General features: G+C 41.5%; 1 protein-coding gene across 3 annotated transcripts in view; it reads right to left on the bottom strand.

The window, feature by feature from the left end:
- Positions 1 to 19,460, bottom strand: part of LOC135205841 (S-formylglutathione hydrolase-like) — an 83,732-nt gene that overhangs the window by 9,042 nt on the left and 55,230 nt on the right. For 2 of the 3 annotated variants that reach the window (XM_064237095.1, XM_064237098.1), the window contains exons 5-6: positions 16,800 to 16,928; positions 15,029 to 15,218 (exon numbers count right to left, since the gene is read on the bottom strand). In XM_064237095.1, coding sequence (XP_064093165.1) covers positions 15,029 to 15,218; positions 16,800 to 16,928 — 319 coding nt within the window. Of the gene's footprint in view, positions 1 to 4,686; positions 4,999 to 6,494; positions 6,715 to 15,028; positions 15,219 to 16,799; positions 16,929 to 19,460 lie in introns of those variants that run through there. The other variant, XM_064237096.1, reaches the window with a different exon arrangement.

Here is a 19,460-nt window from a genome sequence, read left to right as displayed (position 1 = left end):
TTTCAGCCGCATCAGTGAGAGGTTGAAGAGTGTGTCTGGGCGACTTAGTCAGGTCCAAGACTGTGGTGGTCAGAAGAAGGGGTGGCAGTAGTTTTTCTGCTTCTGTCAAACCCCGTCTCATCCATCCACCTAATCTGACCTAGGGTACCATAAATCATAGAGAAATATTATTTGCTTCCAAACCTTGACTACTTTTTCTCTTTCTTGACATCCCCAACAGGATTTTGTGGCCTTTAGCCTTTCCCAACCCACTCTGACCCTAGTATTTTGAAAATAATCCTCAATTACTCCATAGTTCATGCAGTAGTCATGTTTGTTCTTGAAAGTTCTTGGAAACCTTTCAGGATTAGGTATCTGGGCTGTTTTTTTTCTTTCTTTCTTTTTTACAACACAGAGAGACCATTGTTTACACTGATGAATTTGGGAAAAGCCAAACTAGTGGACAGAAGCTTCATGGATCAAGTGATTTTGCTTGGAGCAAATTATTTAAGGCCTTAAGTGAAATACCTACCTAGCGCCTCAGTGGCGTGGTTAGTTTGGTGTTTGCTTCTCACCTCTGGTGGTCGCGGGGTTCGATTCTCCGGCCATCCATTGAGGAGTGAGAGATGGGTATTTCTGGTGATAGAAGTTCACTATCGACGTGGTTCGGACTCTCGACGTGGTTCGGAAGTCACGTAAAGCCGTTGGTCCCATTGCTGAATAACCACTGGTTCCATGCAACGTAAAAACACCATACAAACAAACAAATAAGTGAATACCTCTCAGAAGACATGTTGTGTGACCCAGAACCTTGCAGCCTTCATTCATGCTGACATATAATAGCTCTGCTTCCCCTTATAGGGTGCAGATAAATGTCTCAAAGTGCAGAGGTTCATATTGCTCTTGTGCAGGTTGTGACTGCTGCTACACCACACCTCTTCCTAGGCTTCATACAGCATACCTACAGATATAGAGGTATGTTTTTCATATTCAGGATCATCATATTGCCCAACACCCTCCACACTTTTACACCATGAACTACCAATCATCCAATAGTGACTCTTCTTCCCTTAGTTTTACCCTACGTATTCAGATTGCACAGAGGTCAAGAAAACAATACATCAAGCATTTTTCATGTCATTCTGTAGAACCACAACTTGCTGCAGGCACACTCCATGCAGCACTGCTTCTAGTGAGAATGATATTAATTACAGTCAGATATTTCAATACTGAGCAGCTTGCCTCCACTTTCCTTCTTGAGCTTTTGAAGGACCAGTACCATCATCACACACCAATGACTTGAGCTCTTGACTACAGTGGTACCCCTTCCTTTCCCCACTTCTCTCCACATCAGTAAATCCAAGTTAATTCTCTGTTTACACTAGAGAGCTTTCATTCTTTACTTCACACATTCACCCGCAGACTCTGCAGTTTTATCCAAACTGCCATTTAGTCCGGGTGAATGTATTTACATAACAGTTTGCACTGAAAAAGGTATGCTTTTATGTGGCATAGTGCTTATATTGTGGTTGGAGGACTTACAAATCTGTATAAATATATTAGGTAACAAACAGCACTAACATACGTACAGAATGATGCTAAAATAAATCCTCTGATGAAATTGCTGGTGCTGTAGGGAAAGATGAGGAGGTTTGTGAGAACATAGGTGACCTACGTGTAAAGTGTAGGTGGATGGATCATGTTATCTTCATAGTACCTAATTAATAGTACTATGAATGTATTAACCGTCTGTGTGCAGTGATAGTGATCATATTGGACTGGTACCATTAATATGGCAACCATCCTGACAAAGACATTTTGCTTTCCAAAGCATGGTAGCTTGATGGTCATTTGTATTTTGAGTGAGTGTTATTATTGAACTTTATTTCTGACAGTGTTATATAGATATAGATCTTGCTTCTAATATTTTTGCTGATTTAGTGGCATTTGCACAGGGTAGCCTATGTATCTTACTGTAAGGAAGGTATAGGTTTGGAGGAGACTAGTGTGGGCTTGGGGTTGGGCATATGTAGGTACTGTCCAATCTTTTCAGTACTATAGGAAATCCTTATAGCTTTGTATAATTGATTAGAAAAAGATGGTGTTAATGTATTTCCATTTGTGTTTGCTCTTTCTCTTTTCTGCATGATCTGGGATACAGTATTTATTTGTTTGCCATTGTCTTCTGGTGTTGAGGTTTGCTGTTGTAGTTAGGTGATAAAAGATGGTCCAGATTTTAGAGGGTAGAATGTGGAAATTATAAACTCATGTAGTTGTTGTTGAAACCTTTTCATCCTAAGTGTTTGATAGTCATTATACATGATGGCATGGAAGTGCATACATCCATGAAAAGTAAGTTAATTCAAAGTACGTGTATTAGCATGTATTTAAAAGATTGTTCGTATTAGGGAACTTATTAATGTATCTGGATGTAACTTGAAATACTGACCGTCCTTTTTTTCTTGACAGGGGCACTGCAAGTAATATACACTGCTAAGTCCATGGAAGTTATGGATGAAGAGACATACCATCAGTCATCAAGAACATCAGTCTCTGGGAGTTCTACCACCTGGTGCTCATCTCAAATTGTCCCCTCATTATTTACGACTACCACCCAGGGTCCAGTTTCGCTCCCAGCAGTAAAGTTTCCAGCAGTAATTGCTCCAGCCCAGTTAGACCTAGATACTAGTGGATTATGTAACTCAAGATTTTCCATTATCCAACCTTCTAAACTCAACTCCATTTCCTTTGATAATTTTCATTCAAATTCCATTAGATCTTCCGTGATCCAACCTTCTAGATTCCACGGTACCACAAGTCAGACGTGTTCTCCGTCTCATAGCAGTGTTCTGTCAGATTCTCATAGGAGGAGGACCCCTAACAACTCTTCAGTTCCAACTCCATTCGATGATACGCCAACAGATTCCATAATTTCCACAGAGGATCAAATTAATGCCTTTACATTCATTGGCACATCAAAAAATGAGAATGTTGGGCCAAGGCTCTGTAGAAAGAATGAACGTTATCGGAAGGGCTTTGGCAAAAGGAAACAGAGGTATAATTCCTGGCAAAGAGGACTCGGACGGAAAAGGTATCTTAAACAGCAAAAGCCAGTGCGTGTAAACACTCTCTTAACTTCAGCCTCTAGTACAAATTTGAAGGGTTCAAAGGTATCGGAAGGTAATGGTAGTATGGATTCAACTTCTCTGCAAACTGCATGAATATTAAAAGTTGGTTTCCCATTTTACTTTTGAAGCTTAGTATGGTTAAGGTACTATTTTGTCATCTAATATCAAAGAAAAGCTACTGAAATGTTTTGAGAGGATATATATATATTTTTTTAGCTAACAAGAGGTAATGTTCAGATTTCTTAAGGGTTGGAAAAATTACACCTGTACGTGTCATTTTAATTTTTTACTGTATATGATTTTACCAGAGAACTGAAGTGGTATAGAACCTGTATTAGATCAGAAAGATGCATGAACTTGAGGAATCAAAGCTGGCAGTATACTGTACTTGGCTGCCAAAGGTGCCTTATATATTGGGTGTTCTAAAATGTTTGTACAGATTGTTTTAGTTTGGTACAGGAGTCTTATGTGCTCAAACATTATTATTGGACTTGTTATTTGTTGTTTTATGAGATTTATATTTATATATTATGTTCCTTTATTTTGTATTCTGCAAGATGAGGTCTCTGACTTCTTTTGGAACTTAAGGATAAATCATTACTAGTTCTGATAAAGGACTTCCTAAAAGGAACAAGGAATGTCTGTGAATGCAGTTTTTACCTTTTTTCTAGTTATTTATAGGTATTAAAACCTTTTTTCATGCTATTTAATAGGTATTAAGTTAACTTCATCCCAATTAGTAGTTACTTTGGGTTCGGTCTTAACTGTTTTTTAATCTTGACATTACATACACTTATCTACACCTTCCACTGCAAATGTATTATCTGTCATGTAAGTCTATTCTTAACTTTAAGTTTCTTACAGCCATATAATTGATTTCATTATTTGTCCATTAATTTGGAGCATTTTCTTCCTCTAATGTTAACTCATATTCTATATATTTCTCATTGATCTACTTTTATTTTTAATAATACTGTATCTCATTGATCTACTTCAAGTGTTCTTGTAGATGTGATTTCACTTCTTTATCCAAGTTACCTCAGACATTATTGTCCTATTTAGGGTGTACTGATGAAACTCTTTCAGCTTTTTTTTTTTTTTTTTTTTTTTATTCCTGAAATGTCTCTTGTGTGGCTGTTTTTTAACACTTGTTAATCACCATCCTGTACTTGTGAATGCAAGTTCACTGAACAAATCTCTCTTAAAAATCAAATTTAAAGGAAAAAGATGCTGTGAAGAGCCAGATGCATTTTGCCATTTTTTGTGTGAAGAAAAAGAGAAAAGTTTGAATGAAACCAGAAAAAACTGTAAGAAACTGAACTTTAACTGACATAAAATCCATTGTAAATTTGTTATTGTATTTACTGTTATGAAGTTCAAGTATTAACCTTTTGAGAACTGTGATGTTTGAAAAGCATTCTGTTTTGGCATATTGACTTGGGATGATTTTTCTTTTATAACACTAAATTATATTTCTTGATATAAGTATTGTTTGTCTCTCACCTTAAGCTTTTTAAAGATAATTATCAGAGTAACTGGTAGCAAACTAATAAGGGCAATTAATTAAATCAGGAGACACTTTTTGGTTTTGTAATTTTATTACAAAGTAGTTGGAATTACTTTAAACTTAAGAAAGCAGCACAGGTTATAGCATGACAATTCCTTATCAATCATAACTGTAGAAAATTGAAAGCATAAACCTTATGAACTAATTCTTCAAGAACTTTGCATGGTGATCAAAGTGATCTCCCATGTATGTACTGATGAAGTAGTAGGAATGGTCATAGTCTTCCTGCATCCTCATAATGACAGGTACACCTCCAGCAGCACAGGCACTAACCAGGTTGTCTGGCAACAGCTGCCCCTGGGTCAAAAAAGAGTCGGCCTTCCCCTGCAAAGAAAACCATGAGCTATGTATTTTAAGTAGTAAATTAAATTCTAATGTAGTTGGACCCTAAAAATATTTAAATTCCAAGGTAGTTGGACCCAATCACACCAAATTTTCAAATAGATATTTCATAGCTGCTTTAAATGTCAAATAAAAAAAATTAAAAAAAACTAATATTTCATAGCTTTGACAATTTAAAAAACTTATAAAAAAAAAAATTATATTGGGGAAAATCAAGCTATATATAAAAAAAAAAAAAAAAAAAAAATTTCATACAAACCCATTGATCATAATGTCTTAATTTTCAGTATCAAACCAACCAGACAATTTCTGAAATCTTCAAGATGAGGGGAGAGGAGCCGAATAATTGTTGATGTGTGTGAGCCTTGGGCCTATCAGTATGGAGTAATCACCACCATTCCTTTATTTGAGAGCAAGTAGCAGCAAGCAAAAGACTGGCAGGATAATTATTTAAGACTGATGGGATGTAGCCCCCCCTTTGTTCATGTTTTATTAAGTCTTCCTACAGGTCTTAGGCCTACTAAATTACCTAATGCCCTTCTGACCAAACGTTCCTCATTACATGTTCAAACCATCTCTATCTTTAAAATCTTAGCGCCTTCCGCCCTCTGGACGCCATTTCTTTGCTGTTCCTTGTCTGGAATAGGATCTCCTCACCGTAGACTGGCCTAATATATGTCACATACTTTAATTCTCCACTATCCTTGTGTTTGTTTGTTTGTAAGGCGTTTTTACGATGCATGGAACCAGTGGTTATTCAGCAATGGGACCAACGGCTTTACGTGACTTCCGAACCACGACGAGAGTGAACTTCTATCACCAGAAATACACATCTTTCACCCTTCGCTGGAATGTCTGAGAATTGAACTTGTAGTCACCGAGGTGGCACACCAGCACCATACCAACCACGCCACTGAGGCGCTACTATCCTTGTGTGAGCCCTGTTTCTGCAGCAGATCTTGTGTACCTATTGCAAGGCTTCATTGTATATAGTAATAGGACATTTTTGTTTACTAGTCTAATTTATCTCTCCGTTTCTTCCAGGTCGCTGCTACAGTTTTTTGGTTTTTTTTTCCTTCCTGCCATCTCAATTCCTTTTTTACAGTCCTAAGTAAAACTGTGTAGGAACAGCTAACATTACAAGTTTCAATGTGACAGACAAACCAGACCAACTTTTACTAAATTGAAACAATCACTGAAATTTGTAACCTAGAGTTGTCATTATTGGAATAGTTCAAAACACGCACTTGACAAAAAGCCAAAAAAATTATCCTCCTTCATGTACATCAATGCATGATGGCCTACCTCTTATGCCAACATAATATGAAATCCCTTGAGTGGTCTACCATTATATCAAGTCTGGCTGAAATCCTTCTGCACTGAAAGTTGTAATAACGAGGAAAGTGTATCAGATGCAATTACTGCCCAGACTGGTGGCATTTTAAGATGCCATGATTTCACAATATCACTTCACATACCTGATCCACTAAGATCTCTAAAGGTGGCCCATTGTACTTCTTGAGCAACTCACAAGCATCGTACTCCTTCCAAGCTCCTTTGTCCTCCCCAAGGTATCCTGTGAAAGCTTTCACACCCCAGGGGCAGTTGATGGGGTTGCAAATTGGTGCAAATGCTGATACAGACCTGTACTGGCCAGGGTTCTTGAGAGCACAAATAAGTGCACCATGCCCTCCCATACTGTAAATCAAAAGGAATATCTTGTTACTACGCAAATTACTTAAAATCTGTGGTGATCGATTTTGCAGTTCAGTGGGAAAATTGATTGACACGTACTAAGTGAGCTCTCTAATCTATGGTCACATTACCAGTTTAAAATGACAGTAAAGAGCAATTTGACTTTTTATGATGTTAGTCAACTAAGAGCTGTGATAGGTTCTCAGATACACATTTTAAAATATTTTATATATATATCAAACTAATAATAACCAATGCATTATTTAAAGTGAAGTTATTTCAGTTTCAACACTAATCAGATTAGGAATACTTGAGGAATCTGATGCAAATATTTACAACCACACACAATGATTTAGTTTTCCATCAAACTTAGCACAATGGAATTATTAAAAAATGAAACGAAAAAAAAAAATTTCTGGAATTATTATAAACTAAACGAAAAAAAAAAATTTCATCTTACACAAATTCAACATAGATTTTAAGTTCATCGCAACTTCCCCAAAAACTGGGCGTGTATAACACCCAAAAACTGGGCATGTATAACAAAGTTGTAAAAATGAGGCAGTATGAAAAAGAGAGGTTAAGGCCCCCCTTAGAAATGGCTCTCAAATTTTGGATTTTAACTAAAACCTTCCAAGAGGGGAGGGGAGTCTATAATGAAAATTTGGTAGCCCTAACTGTCAACTCCTTAAGTTGTAAAAAAATGACGGGGTATGAAAAAGAGGGTTACGACCACCTTAGGAACTGCTCTCAAATTTGGGATTTTGACTAAAACCTTCCTAGGTGGAAGGGAAGTCTAAGGTAAACATTTGGTAGCCCTAGCTTTTATAGTCTGGGTGTGCATAGTGAACAGACAAACAGAAATTGCCCTTTATCTTTATATAGAGGTACAGTATTCAAATGAAGTTCTTCCTACGTTCTTACAGGCACTCTCATCTTTGCTTATACCTCTCCTACAATTACTGTTGCTTATAGATATCTATCTTCTTTGTCTTCTCTCTTAATCCTCTCCCCCCCCTCCCCACCTGCAAAATATCCTGGTTAGTTGGGAAACATAATGCAATGTTGGTACATATTTCCTTTTAACTGCAGATTCTTCGAATTATGATATTGTTATAATACAATAAAGTTTCATACATACTTACCTGGCAGATATATACATAGCTAAGACTCCGTCGTCCCCGACAGAAATTCAAATTTCGCGCCACTCGCTACAGGTAGGTCAGGTGATCTACCGCCGGCCTGCCCTGGGCGGCAGGACTAGGAACCATTCCCGTTTTCTACTCATATATTTTCTCTTCCACCTGTCTCCTTGCGGGGAGGCTGGGTGGGCCCTAATCGTATATATCTGCCAGGTAAGTATGTATGAAACTTATTGTATATAACAATATCATTTTCATACAATCAACTTACCTGTCAGATATATACATAGCTGATTGGCACCCTTCGGTGGAGGGTAAGAGACAGCTACTACTGGAATAGACAGGTAAACAACATCTGTTGTAGGTATAAAATAAAGACCTTGGTTCCTACCTGATAGGTGGTAGACTTCGTGAGTGTTTGCCCCGTAGTCTGCATCACCTCAAGAAACTTTAGCGAGATATGTGATCTATGGCCAAGAATTCTTGTGGGTCTGCCGAAGGGGTCTTATCCACTTACTCGGCAGAGCCTGAAAGGACTTTGTCAATGGGTGCTGATCCACTTATATGACAACACACCTTATTAAGGAGCACACAACCAATCCCGACCACCTGATCCTAACCACCATGTTAGTATTAAAAATTGCTCCGAGTTATCCCCAACTCTTCGCAACAACCGTAACTCAAACCAAATTGCACACGCACACAATAATTTTTCAAAAAAAAAAAAAAATACTCATCTACTAAAAGATATCACAAGAGTTCCTTACTGAACGGAAGTGACTGGCCGCCTGTGCGGTATCTGCACTTGTTCAGCAGAAAGTCTAGAACATATCTATTAGACTTAAGTAGTAAAAAATTAAGGATTGTTGTCAGCTCCTGTACCCAGGATTGTGCCCGCAGACACAAAAGGACCTAAGGAAAAACATTTTTCATAGGTCACACGCACGTCCTTCAAATAGTGAGAAGCAAACACAGAATTACAATCCCTCCAATATGTCGCTTCCAAGATATTCTTCAGTGACATATTTCTCTGAAAAGAGAGAGACGTCGCCACTGCTCTTCACTTCATGAGCTCTTACTCTCAGGAGTTTTAAAGAATCATCCGTGCAAGCCTTATGAGCGTCCGTAATTACGTTCCTGACAAAAAAGGCTAAAGCATTCTTAGACATAGGTCTTGATGGATCCTTCACTGAGCACCAAAGACCTTGTCTAGAACCTCCCAACTGTTCCTTTTTCTGTAAGTAAAACTTTAACGCCCTTACTGGGCAAAGAGACCTCTCCGGTTCCTGCCGATGAGACCCGATAATCCTTTTACCTCGAAGTTTCTCGGCCAGGGATTCAAAGGATTTTCATTCTTCGCTAAGAATAATTCCTTGAAGGAACAGATGGCTGAATCTATATTGAACCCGACTTTGTCACTAAGGGCGTGCAGTTCACTAACTCTTTTCGCCGTCGCCAGTGACAAAAGAAATAAACATTTTCTCGTTATATCACGAAACGAGGCCAAATGTAGGGGTTCAAATCTCTCTGAAGACAAGAACTTCAGCACTACGTCTAGATTCCAGTTAGGGGGAGAAGTAATCTTAGACTTCTTGGTCTCAAAAGACCTAATCAGATCATGTAGATCTTAATAGGTTTCCCAAAATCTTAGGCCTCTATGTTCCTAAAGAACGGCCGATAGCATACTCCTATAGCCCTTATCGTGGCTACGGAGAGACGCGATTCTTCTCTCAGAAATAACAGAAAATCAGCTATTTCTGTTACAGAGGTACTGGAGGAGGACAACTTCTTCGACTTACACCACCTTCTAAAAACTTCCCACTTGGATTGGTAAACCCGGATAGTGGAAGTTCTCCGGGCTCTCGCAATCGAGCTTGCTGCTTTGCTAGAAAAGCCTCTCGCTCTGACAAGTCTTTCGATAGTCGAAAGGCAGTCAGAGCGAGAGCGGGGAGGTTTTGATGAAACCTCTCGAAGTGTGGTTGTCTGAGAAGATCCTTCCTTTGTGGAAGGGATCTGGGGAAGTCTACTATCCACTCCAGTACCTCTGTGAACCACTCTTGAGCTGGCCAAAAGGGGGCTATCAGGGTCATTCTTGTCCCCTTTGAAGTCACAAACTTCCTGAGCACTTGCCCCAGGAATCTTGAATGGGGGAAATGCGTAAACGTCTACCTGAGACCAATCTAGCAGGAAGGCGTCTACTGCTAGAGCTCTGGGGTCTTCCACTACTGAACAGAAGACTTCCAGTCTCTTCGAGAGGAACGTGGCAAAGAGGTCGACATGAGGAGTCCCCCAAAGAGACCAGAGATTGCGGCAAACGTCTGAGTGGAGGGTCCATTCGGTATGAAGGACCTGGTTCCTCCTGCTCAGGACCTGGTACCGCTCTCACGTTCCTTACTCCCTGAACGAACCTCGTCAATAGAGAGATGTTCCTTTGCGATGTCCACAACAGGTCTCTTGCGAGTTTTGTAAAGGGCATACGAGTGAGTACCTCCTTGCTTCCGAATGTATGCCAGAGCGGTTGTATTGTCCGCATTCACTTGTACTATTTTGTTGCTCACTAACGGTTCGAAGCTCTTTAGAGCTAGGTGTACAGCCAACAGTTCTTTTGCAGTTTATGTGCCAGGACACTTGAAGAGCATTCCAAGTGCCTGACACTCTCTCTTTCCCAAAGTTGCTCCCCAAACCTCCTTTCGGAAAACAATACAAGGTTTGGGCTCTGTATTTCCAGGGAAGTACCCTTGTTTTCCCTCAGTGGGAGTAACCACCATTCTAAATGGCGTTTCATCAGATCTGGAATGGGAAAACTGTCCGAGAGGAGTCCTGTCTTCATGTTCCACGAACTTCTGAGGAAGAACTGAAGAGGACGGAGATGAAGTCTTCCTAGATGAAAGAACTGTTCGAGCGAGGAAAGGGCGGGTCCCTAACAGGCTCAACCATTCCCTCGCCGAAGTACGTTCCTTCCTTAGGAAGAGAGAGAACTTTTTTCTAAACCTCTCGTTAGTCTCTCTTGAGAAGGAAATACTCGAAAACCCCGAGAATCCATCCGAATCCCCAGATAGACCAAGTTCTGGCTGGGGATCAGTTGGGACTTCTCGAGGTTCACGAGTAATCCTAAGGTCTTTATCAGGTTTAGTGTCACAGTCAGATCCTCCAAACACTGTTTCTCTGACTTTGCTCTGATAAGCCAGTCGTCTAGGTACAGAGATATACTGATTCCTTTCAGATGAAGCCATCTCGCCACATTTTTCATAAGGCTCGTGAAAACCTGAGGCGCCATAGACAGGCCGAAACACAAGGCTCTGAATTGGAAGATCCTTCCCCCCGTCATGAAACGGAGGTACTTCTTCGACGAAGGATGGATCGGTGGGACGTGAAAATAGGCGTCCTGGAGATCCAGAGACACCATCCAATCCCCTTGGCGAAGAGCCGCAAGGACTGAAGCAGAGGTTTCCATGGAGAACTTCTGTTTCTGAACAAACTTGTTCAGAGCGCTGACATCCAGAAACTGGTCTCCAGCCCCCCGAGGCTTTCGCAACCAAGAAAAGACGATTGTAAAACCCTGGGGAGCTTTGATCCAGCACTAGCTCTATAGCTCTCTTGTCCCACACATCGATCCACCATTTGTTGAAGAGTATCTTTCAACACAGGGTCCTTGTAATTGGCGGACAATTCCCTCGGAGTTGACGTCAGGGGAGGATTGTCCAGGAAAGGAATGAGGTATCCCTTCTGAAGCACCGACATCGACCAAGCGTCTGTGTCGATGAGAGTCCAGGCTTCCGCAAATCCCCGGAGCCTGGCACCTACTGGTGTTTGGAGGAGCGGCACTTCACTTTCCCCTTTTAAAGGGGCGGAACGAGGCTCGACCTCTCTTCTCGGTCGTTTTCCTTTTAGCGGTAACTCTAGTGGGAGGCCTCCTCGAAAGGGCCGAACAGGAGTAGACACCCCTTTCTTTTCCCCACCATCACTGGTCTCTTCTTCCTGGAAGATTGCAGGAGAAGATCCTGTGTCGCGGTCTCCGTCAGAGGGAGATCGGGAAATATCCCTCACCAACTGTGAAGGGAACAGAAAATCAGACCTAGGGGCGAATAACAGAAAGCTGCTCTTTGCGAATGGGATACTGCTTTCGTCAAGAAAGCGCAAAAACAGATCTCTTCTTCAAGAGACCTGCTCCAAATAAGGAAGAAACTTCCCCTGACCGTCCTGTACCGCCTTGTCAATACAGGACAAAATTGCAAGGAGTACATCCGGTTCTAGCCCTTCAGGGGCATGAGCCTTCTTGGACATCACCCCAAGGGACCAACCTAGGAAGGTTAAAGACCTCTAGAATGTGAAAAAGTCCCTTGAGGAGATGATCCAACTCTGAAAGACCCCAAGTAATCTTAGCAGTGTGAACGGCTATGTCTCCTGGATGCATCTACCAGACTGGAAAAGTCAGCTTCAAGCTGAAGCTGGGAGTGTGAGCCCCATATTCTCCCCAGTCTGGTACCAAATCCCTCTCTTGCCCGTAAGTCTAGCGGGAGGCATGCAAAACACTGTCCTTACTAGCTCTTTCTTGGTTAGCATCCAGCTATCCAGCGATTGCAGAGCTCTCTTCATAGAAATCGTCGGTCTCATCTTCAAGAAAGCCGACGATTTCGGCGTCTTAGAGCATGAAAAAAGTGAACGAGGCGAAGGAGGAGCGGCAGGGATCAATGCATCTCCGTATTCCTGGAGTAGGAGAGCTGTCAAAACTTTGTAGTTAGACAGTCCTTCTTTGCCGTGAGACTCGTCCTCTGAGTCCTCTTCCAAAATCGGATCAGAAGGAGAGGCCACTTCCCGTTCGGGTCTTCCTGTTCAAAAACTCTCTCTTACGGGAGACAAACTCCTAATAGGAGAGGGGCTAAGAGAGTGTAAAGAGCTCCTATGCTTGGCTGGCTCTTCGTACTTGGCTGGCTCCTCGCGATTGGCTTGGCGGCCTTCGCGGCTGGGCCTGGCGCCCTCGGCGCCTTGGCTGGCGCCTCGCGCCTGGCTGGCGTCTCGCGCCTGGCTGGCGTCCTTCGCGCCTGGCGGACTTCCTCGCGACTTGGCTGGCGCCTCGCGCCTGGCAGGATCCTCGCGCCTGGCTGGCGTCTCGCGCTGGCTGACTCCTCGCGCTTGGCTGGCGCCTCGCGCCTGACTGGTGGGGTCCTCGCGCCTGACTGTCTCGCGCCTGACTGACGCCTCGCGCCTGGGTTGGGGGAGTCTCGCGCCTTTCTGGTGCCACATACTTGTATGTCAGATGCTTGTCTGGCGCCTCGCGCTTCTGGCTGATCCTCACGCCTGGTGGTTTACCTCGCGCTCGGCTGAAGCTGCTGGTCTGGCAGACGTATCCCATCTGGGAAGAATCCTCTCGCGCCTGTAAAGCGTTTCTTGCTTGTCTGACGCTCTAATCCTAGAAGAACGCTTCTCGTCTGTAGGACGCCTCGCGCTTGACTGGCGCGACGCGCTTGTCTGGTGAATCAAAATCGTCCAAAGTCTCTCTATCCGAGTAAATCTCAAAAGACTCACGTCCCACAGGAGCCTCACTCCTGGCGGGAGAAGGAAGACGAGTCTTCTTGACCGGCAGTCTCACGTCTTTCTTACGAGGAGGATCCTTCGAAAGGACTCCTACCAAGCGGATAGCTGTCCTGCACCGCCAAAATGATCCTCTTGGAAGCCTCTCCTGCGTCTTCTTTAACGGTTGAGAGGAGGGGAGACCTCGAAGGAGTTTTGTTGCCCACATCATGGGGACGTCAAAACCCTCTTCGCCTTCTTGATGGAAGGAGGCGCTTCTTCCGAAAAGCGTTCTGGGCTTGAATCCAACACAGGATCTCTCCAGTGCCTTTTCAGGGGCCTGGACAAGTCCGAATCCTTCCACCCTCGTTTAGGAGAGGGAGAAGCGGACGAAGAGAAGCACTCTCTGAGGACGCTTTTCCGATAGCGGTCCTGAGCAGTCTGTCTATATACAGCACCTGCTGAAGGGACGCCTGACCGGGGGGAATTCTCCACAACCTCCGTACGGCTTTCGACTTTCCTTCTCCTCTGGGCTTGGGAGCTTGGAAGAGGTCTAGGCCTGGGAGCGTCGCAGAGACGGTCAGACGCCCCCTCCACAACACTGGGGACACTCACTTCACTATAATCACTTTCACAGTCCTTACCTTTCATGGTAGCCATTTTGGATCTCATCCTGTGAAAGAGTAGCTTTCAGTTCAGCAATTTCCGAGGCCGAATCTGAATGTAAAGCCAGTGAGGGCCTGATACAGAATTAGAATCATAATTAAGAGAAGAGTTAGAATTATCCAAAGGCTCAATAGGCCTTGTACTACTACCCGCAATCTTAGATGCAGCCCTTCTGACTCTATCCCTTTCTAACTTCTTCAAGTAAGAAGTTAGAGTCTTCCATTCCTCAACATTCAACCTCTCACACTCATGACAGGTGTTAGAAATAGAACAATCAAAACCCCTACATTTGCGACATACAGTGGTGAGGATCAACCGAAGCTTTCGGTATCCTCACCTTGCAGCCTACATTCCACACATTCTCACACACCATTGAATCAGACATTCTTGAAGAAAAATCAAAAGCAAGTCCAATCCAGTCCACAGTAGCGAATCCAAAACAACGATCCAGGTACGTCACCAAAAGTCCACAAAAAGATGATCAATTGTCTAGAAAAGCGAATTCCAGTCAAGAGGTGGCAGCAACGATGTTGATACCACCGGCGACAGAAAATATATGAGTAGAAAACGGGAATGGTCCTAGTCTGCCGCCCAGGGCAGGCGGTAGATCACCTGACCTACCTGTAGCGAGTGGCGCGAAATTTGAATTTCTGTCGGGGACGACGGAGTCTTAGCTATGTATATATCTGACAGGTAAGTTGATTGTATGAAAAGTCAAAGTAAATAAAAGATACACTAACGTAAAGTGTGAAAAGAGAAGACAAAATACTACAATAGTTTTAATGTGCATTTATTTTATTTTGCATTAATTTTTTATACAAATCTTTTATTTTCTACACAACTATGAAGCCATCTCATGATAGAAGCCACCAAGTGGCCAAATTTTAAATCCATTAAGTATGACACATTAAATAACCTTGGCCATCTGACAACCCTGAGAAAATGTTGAAAGTCAAAACACATTTCAGTTCATGCCACAAGAGTCCAATAGTACTCACCTGTGTCCCATTATGGCTGATTTATCACTCTGGACTTTAAAGTTTGCAGCAATGATCTCAGGAAGCTCCTTTGTAATATAAGAAAACATCCGGTAATTGGTCTTCCACTTTTCTTCCGTGGCATCAACGTAAAATCCCGCTCCCGTGCCAAAGTCCCAGCTGTCTTCCTCTCCTTCAATGTTGCAGCCTCCTGCAAATTTGTTTCAAATATAGAAATTAGTTGCGATATCTTCCTTTCACACAATACGCATTTCAACTTGCGTAAATGAGGAAAATGTGGAAAAATACATTACAACTTGTGGCAAAGTACTACAATCTCTCTCTTGTCGAAGCTTCGACATCAGTAATGATGCATAAAAATATAAATTCTGGTTTCATGGTTGTGAAAGAAGGCAAAATGGAGTAGTTATACTGGTCAAAGATAAAACAACTGAAGATATGTAAGAAGTGAGAAAAAATAAATTGAAGACTACTACTGTAGGTTAAGACCATCTTATAAAAGGAAAGGTAAAGTATGTGTTCTCTTTACTTGTCATAATCGGAAAGAACAGAAGAAAAGCAAGACTTTTAGGATAGATTACCAGACATAACTCGCCAATTAATAATCGTATACTAAAAAAGAAAATTCTCGACAACAATATGCCACAAAAAAATGAGTTTTCCTGAATACTGTAATTATCAAACACTGAACAACTTGAAAAATATCAAAGATCATATCAAAGCAGAGGTTTTCAACTGGGGGTTGCCAGCCTTTTTTACTGTAAAAGTTCCAATATTTTTAATATATTCCACTACATTTTTTATATAAATGTCAATGTTTAAAATCTGCTCAAAGCTTTTAGGATTCTGACTCAATTTCTTGCATGGATGTGTGTCCAATACTACTTGCATTTGTTTTTGAATTAAATAAGGGCATTCATATAAAATATTTTACTGCATTCCCTTCAGACAAGAACTGGGTTCATTATTGGGTAGCCAGGAGGTAACCATGCGTTACTGTGCATTCCTGTTAAGTATATCTTAGTTTAACCAGACCACCTAGCTGATTAACAGCTCTCCTAGGACTGGCCCGAAGGTTAGAAACTTTTACACGACTAGGAACCAACTGGTTACTTAGCAACAGGACTTATAATGTTGTTCGGATCCCATAATAACCCATATCGAGAAATTAGTTTCTAATCACCGGAAACAAATTTGACTCCACTTTGGCAGAGCAGGAAATCGAACTCATGACTACCGAATCGGAAGGCGAGCACATAAACCACTTGTCCAACGAGGAACTAAACTGCATTCCTGTCATTTTGTAATGGCAACATCTATAACCCTGCTATGGGTTTAATCTCCTTTGACAAATCCTCACATTTATTTGTGCTACCATACAACTTGATGTTGGAGATCAAAGCCAACTTGAATGATCCAAGGTTTACCCAGCCATGAATGGTCCCATTCCTAGCAAAAGCTATCACCGCTGGTCACCTTTGCCGACTCGAGCAGCTTGAGGTTTTTGTTACTGGTAAGCATTACATCACCAAGATGCAGAATAAGTGACTCGAGGAGACACCTCCAACCATAGTCCAATTAATTATCCCGTAGATATATAAATTTCTAGCTTCCATATGTATTGTTATTTCCTCAATAAAACCTATGTATTTCATCCATTATACATGTAACAGTCATCAAAGAAGTTGTAGCAGAATAAGGTTATATGCTTATCAAAACTATTCTAATATAAAATATACAAGCTTTAACATTCTCTCAATATCTAACTCACGAGGGCTTGTGTCAGGTGCAACCACCAGGAATCCGTGTTTGGAAGCATATTGCTGGGCTCCAGCCTTTGTTACGAAATTCTGCTCGGTGCATGTCAGGCCCGATAACCAATATACAACAGGTACTGGCTCTGTAAAAGAAAAATGGCATTACATTATAACCAGATACAAAAGATCGTACGAACTTCATAACAGACTGTATAATACAGTTATAGGTTTCAATTGTAGTTTAGCTTTTCCCATGTATTGTGCTGCATACTGAATGACCAATGTAACTAACTTGCTATTACCACAAGTAATGGGGAATGCCCAATCCTAAGTTTCAATTATACCAATTACTTAAAATCATGAAATCTGACTCTTAACTAAAGACTGAATAAAGGTCAACAAAAGCTCAAGAACTGGGATTTGCCAGATAAAAATTCAACAAAACAGCATCGTCTTCACGACTGAAAAATCAAATTGGTAGTATTAAACAACATGTAAGGGTTATTAGTATGACTAGGATCTGACTATCCAATTTTGTACACAGCCATGGGAAGTTACTGGTATGTTGTACAATTTAGCTTGTATGTAGTAGTGTTTTAATGTTTTCTTTGTTCCTCTAGGAAATAATTTGTCATAAAAGTGCAATAAGGTACACATTTAAAATGGGCAGGTAAGTTAAAATTGTTGAAGCACAATTCATAACTACTATAATATAAGAGCGAAGTATCAAAATTCCTATGACAATGAACAATCATGAATAAAAATACATTACTATGTATGCTACAATTTGTTTTAAAAAGCAGAGATAAAACAAAATCTCAATTAATGTAGACCATTCATTTCTTCACTCAATAGCATTCTTAATCATAACAAAATACTATAGAATGTAAAACACTATTATGACAAACAGACTACAGGCAGTCCCTGGGTTACGACAGGGGTTCCGTTCTTGAGACCCGAAAATCATCGTAAGCCGGAATATCGTGAAAAATCCTAAGAAAAATGATATTGTCATGTTACAATAAAGTTTTATACATACTTACCTGACAGATATATACTTAGCTATAGACTCCGTCGTCTCCGACAGAATTTCAAATTTCGCGGCACACGCTACAGGTAGGTCAGGTGATCTACCGCCCATGCCCTGGGTGGCAGGACTAGGAACCATCCCCGTTTTCTAATCAGAATTCTTCTCACCTGTCTCCTGCGGGGAGGCTGGGTGGGCTATTAATCGTATATATCTGTCAGGTAAGTATGTATAAAACTTTATTGTAACATGACAATATCATTTTTATACATTCAACTTCCCTGCCAGATATATACTTAGCTGATTAGCACCCATTGGTGGTGGGTAAGAGACAGCTAACTACTGAAATAGACAGGTAAACAACATATGTTGTAGGTATTTATAAACCTTGGTTCCTACCTTATTAGGCTGAAGACTTTGCGGCTACTGCCTTGTAGTCTGCTTAGCCTCAAGAGCCTCAGCGAGATAATGATCTATGGCTAAGAGTTCTTGTGGGTCTGCCAATGGGGTCTTATCCACTTACTCGGCAGAGCCTAAAGGCCTTTGTCATTGGGTGCTATTCCACTTACATGACAAATACACCTTGTTCAAGGAGCACAAAACCGATCCCGAATCACCTGATCCTAACATCCATGTTAGTTCTAAGATTGTAAGGAGTCATCCCCGAAACTCCTCACAAACAACCAAAAAAAACTCGAAACATAATTACACTTCATTTACAAAATATACAAAAAAAATTTTGTACTCCCCTACTAGTCATACATACCCTTGATCGCCTACCAGCAATGACACTCTGCTCCCGTGCGACAGTAGTGAGCTTGCTACTAGAAAACCAAGCACATATCTGACAAGAGGTTTATGTACGATAAAAACACAAAATTAAGGATCAGTCTTTGCTCCAAGACCCAGTACTGTATCTGCTGATACAAAGGACCTAGCGAGAAGCACTTCTCATAGGTCACTCTCACGTCCTTCAGATAATGAGATGCAAACACTGAATTGCACCTCCAATATGTAGTCTCGATGATATTCTTCAGAGACATATTCTTTTGGAACGCCAAAGACGTTGCTACTGCTCTTACTTCATGCGTCTTGACCTTTAGAAGACCGAAGGATGCCTCAGAGCAGTTCTTGTGAGCGTCCGTAATAACGCTTCTCACAAAGAAAGCCAAGGCGTTCTTGGACATGAGTCGTTTGGGGTTCTTCACTGCACACCAAAGACCTTGTTGACAAGCTCCCATCTGTCTCTTCCCTCTCTAAATAGAATTTAAGAGCTCTCACTGGACAGAGAGATCTCTCTATCTCTCTGCCTACCAGGTTAGATAGGCCTTTTACCTCAAAACTTCTGGGCCAAGGTTTTGATGGGTTTTCGTTCTTTGCCAGAAACATTGTCTGGAAAGAACAGATGGCAGCATCTCCTTTGACCCCACCGTGGAATCCAGAGCGTGTAATTCGCTCGTACCTCGTTGGGCTGTAGCGAGAGCCACCAGGAACAAGCATTCACTAGTGACGTCGCGGAAGGACGCCAGATGTAAAGGTTCGAATTTGTCCGATGAAAGGAATTTCAGGACCACGTCTAGATTCCAACTAGGTGTTCTAGGAGTAGCTGCTTTCGACGTCTCAAAAGATCTAATTAGATCGTGTAGAT

The sequence above is a fragment of the Macrobrachium nipponense genome, chromosome 24, assembly GCF_015104395.2.
Source record: "Macrobrachium nipponense isolate FS-2020 chromosome 24, ASM1510439v2, whole genome shotgun sequence".
NCBI lineage: Eukaryota > Metazoa > Arthropoda > Malacostraca > Decapoda > Palaemonidae > Macrobrachium > Macrobrachium nipponense.
This window is presented reverse-complemented; position numbering and strand designations above follow the sequence as displayed.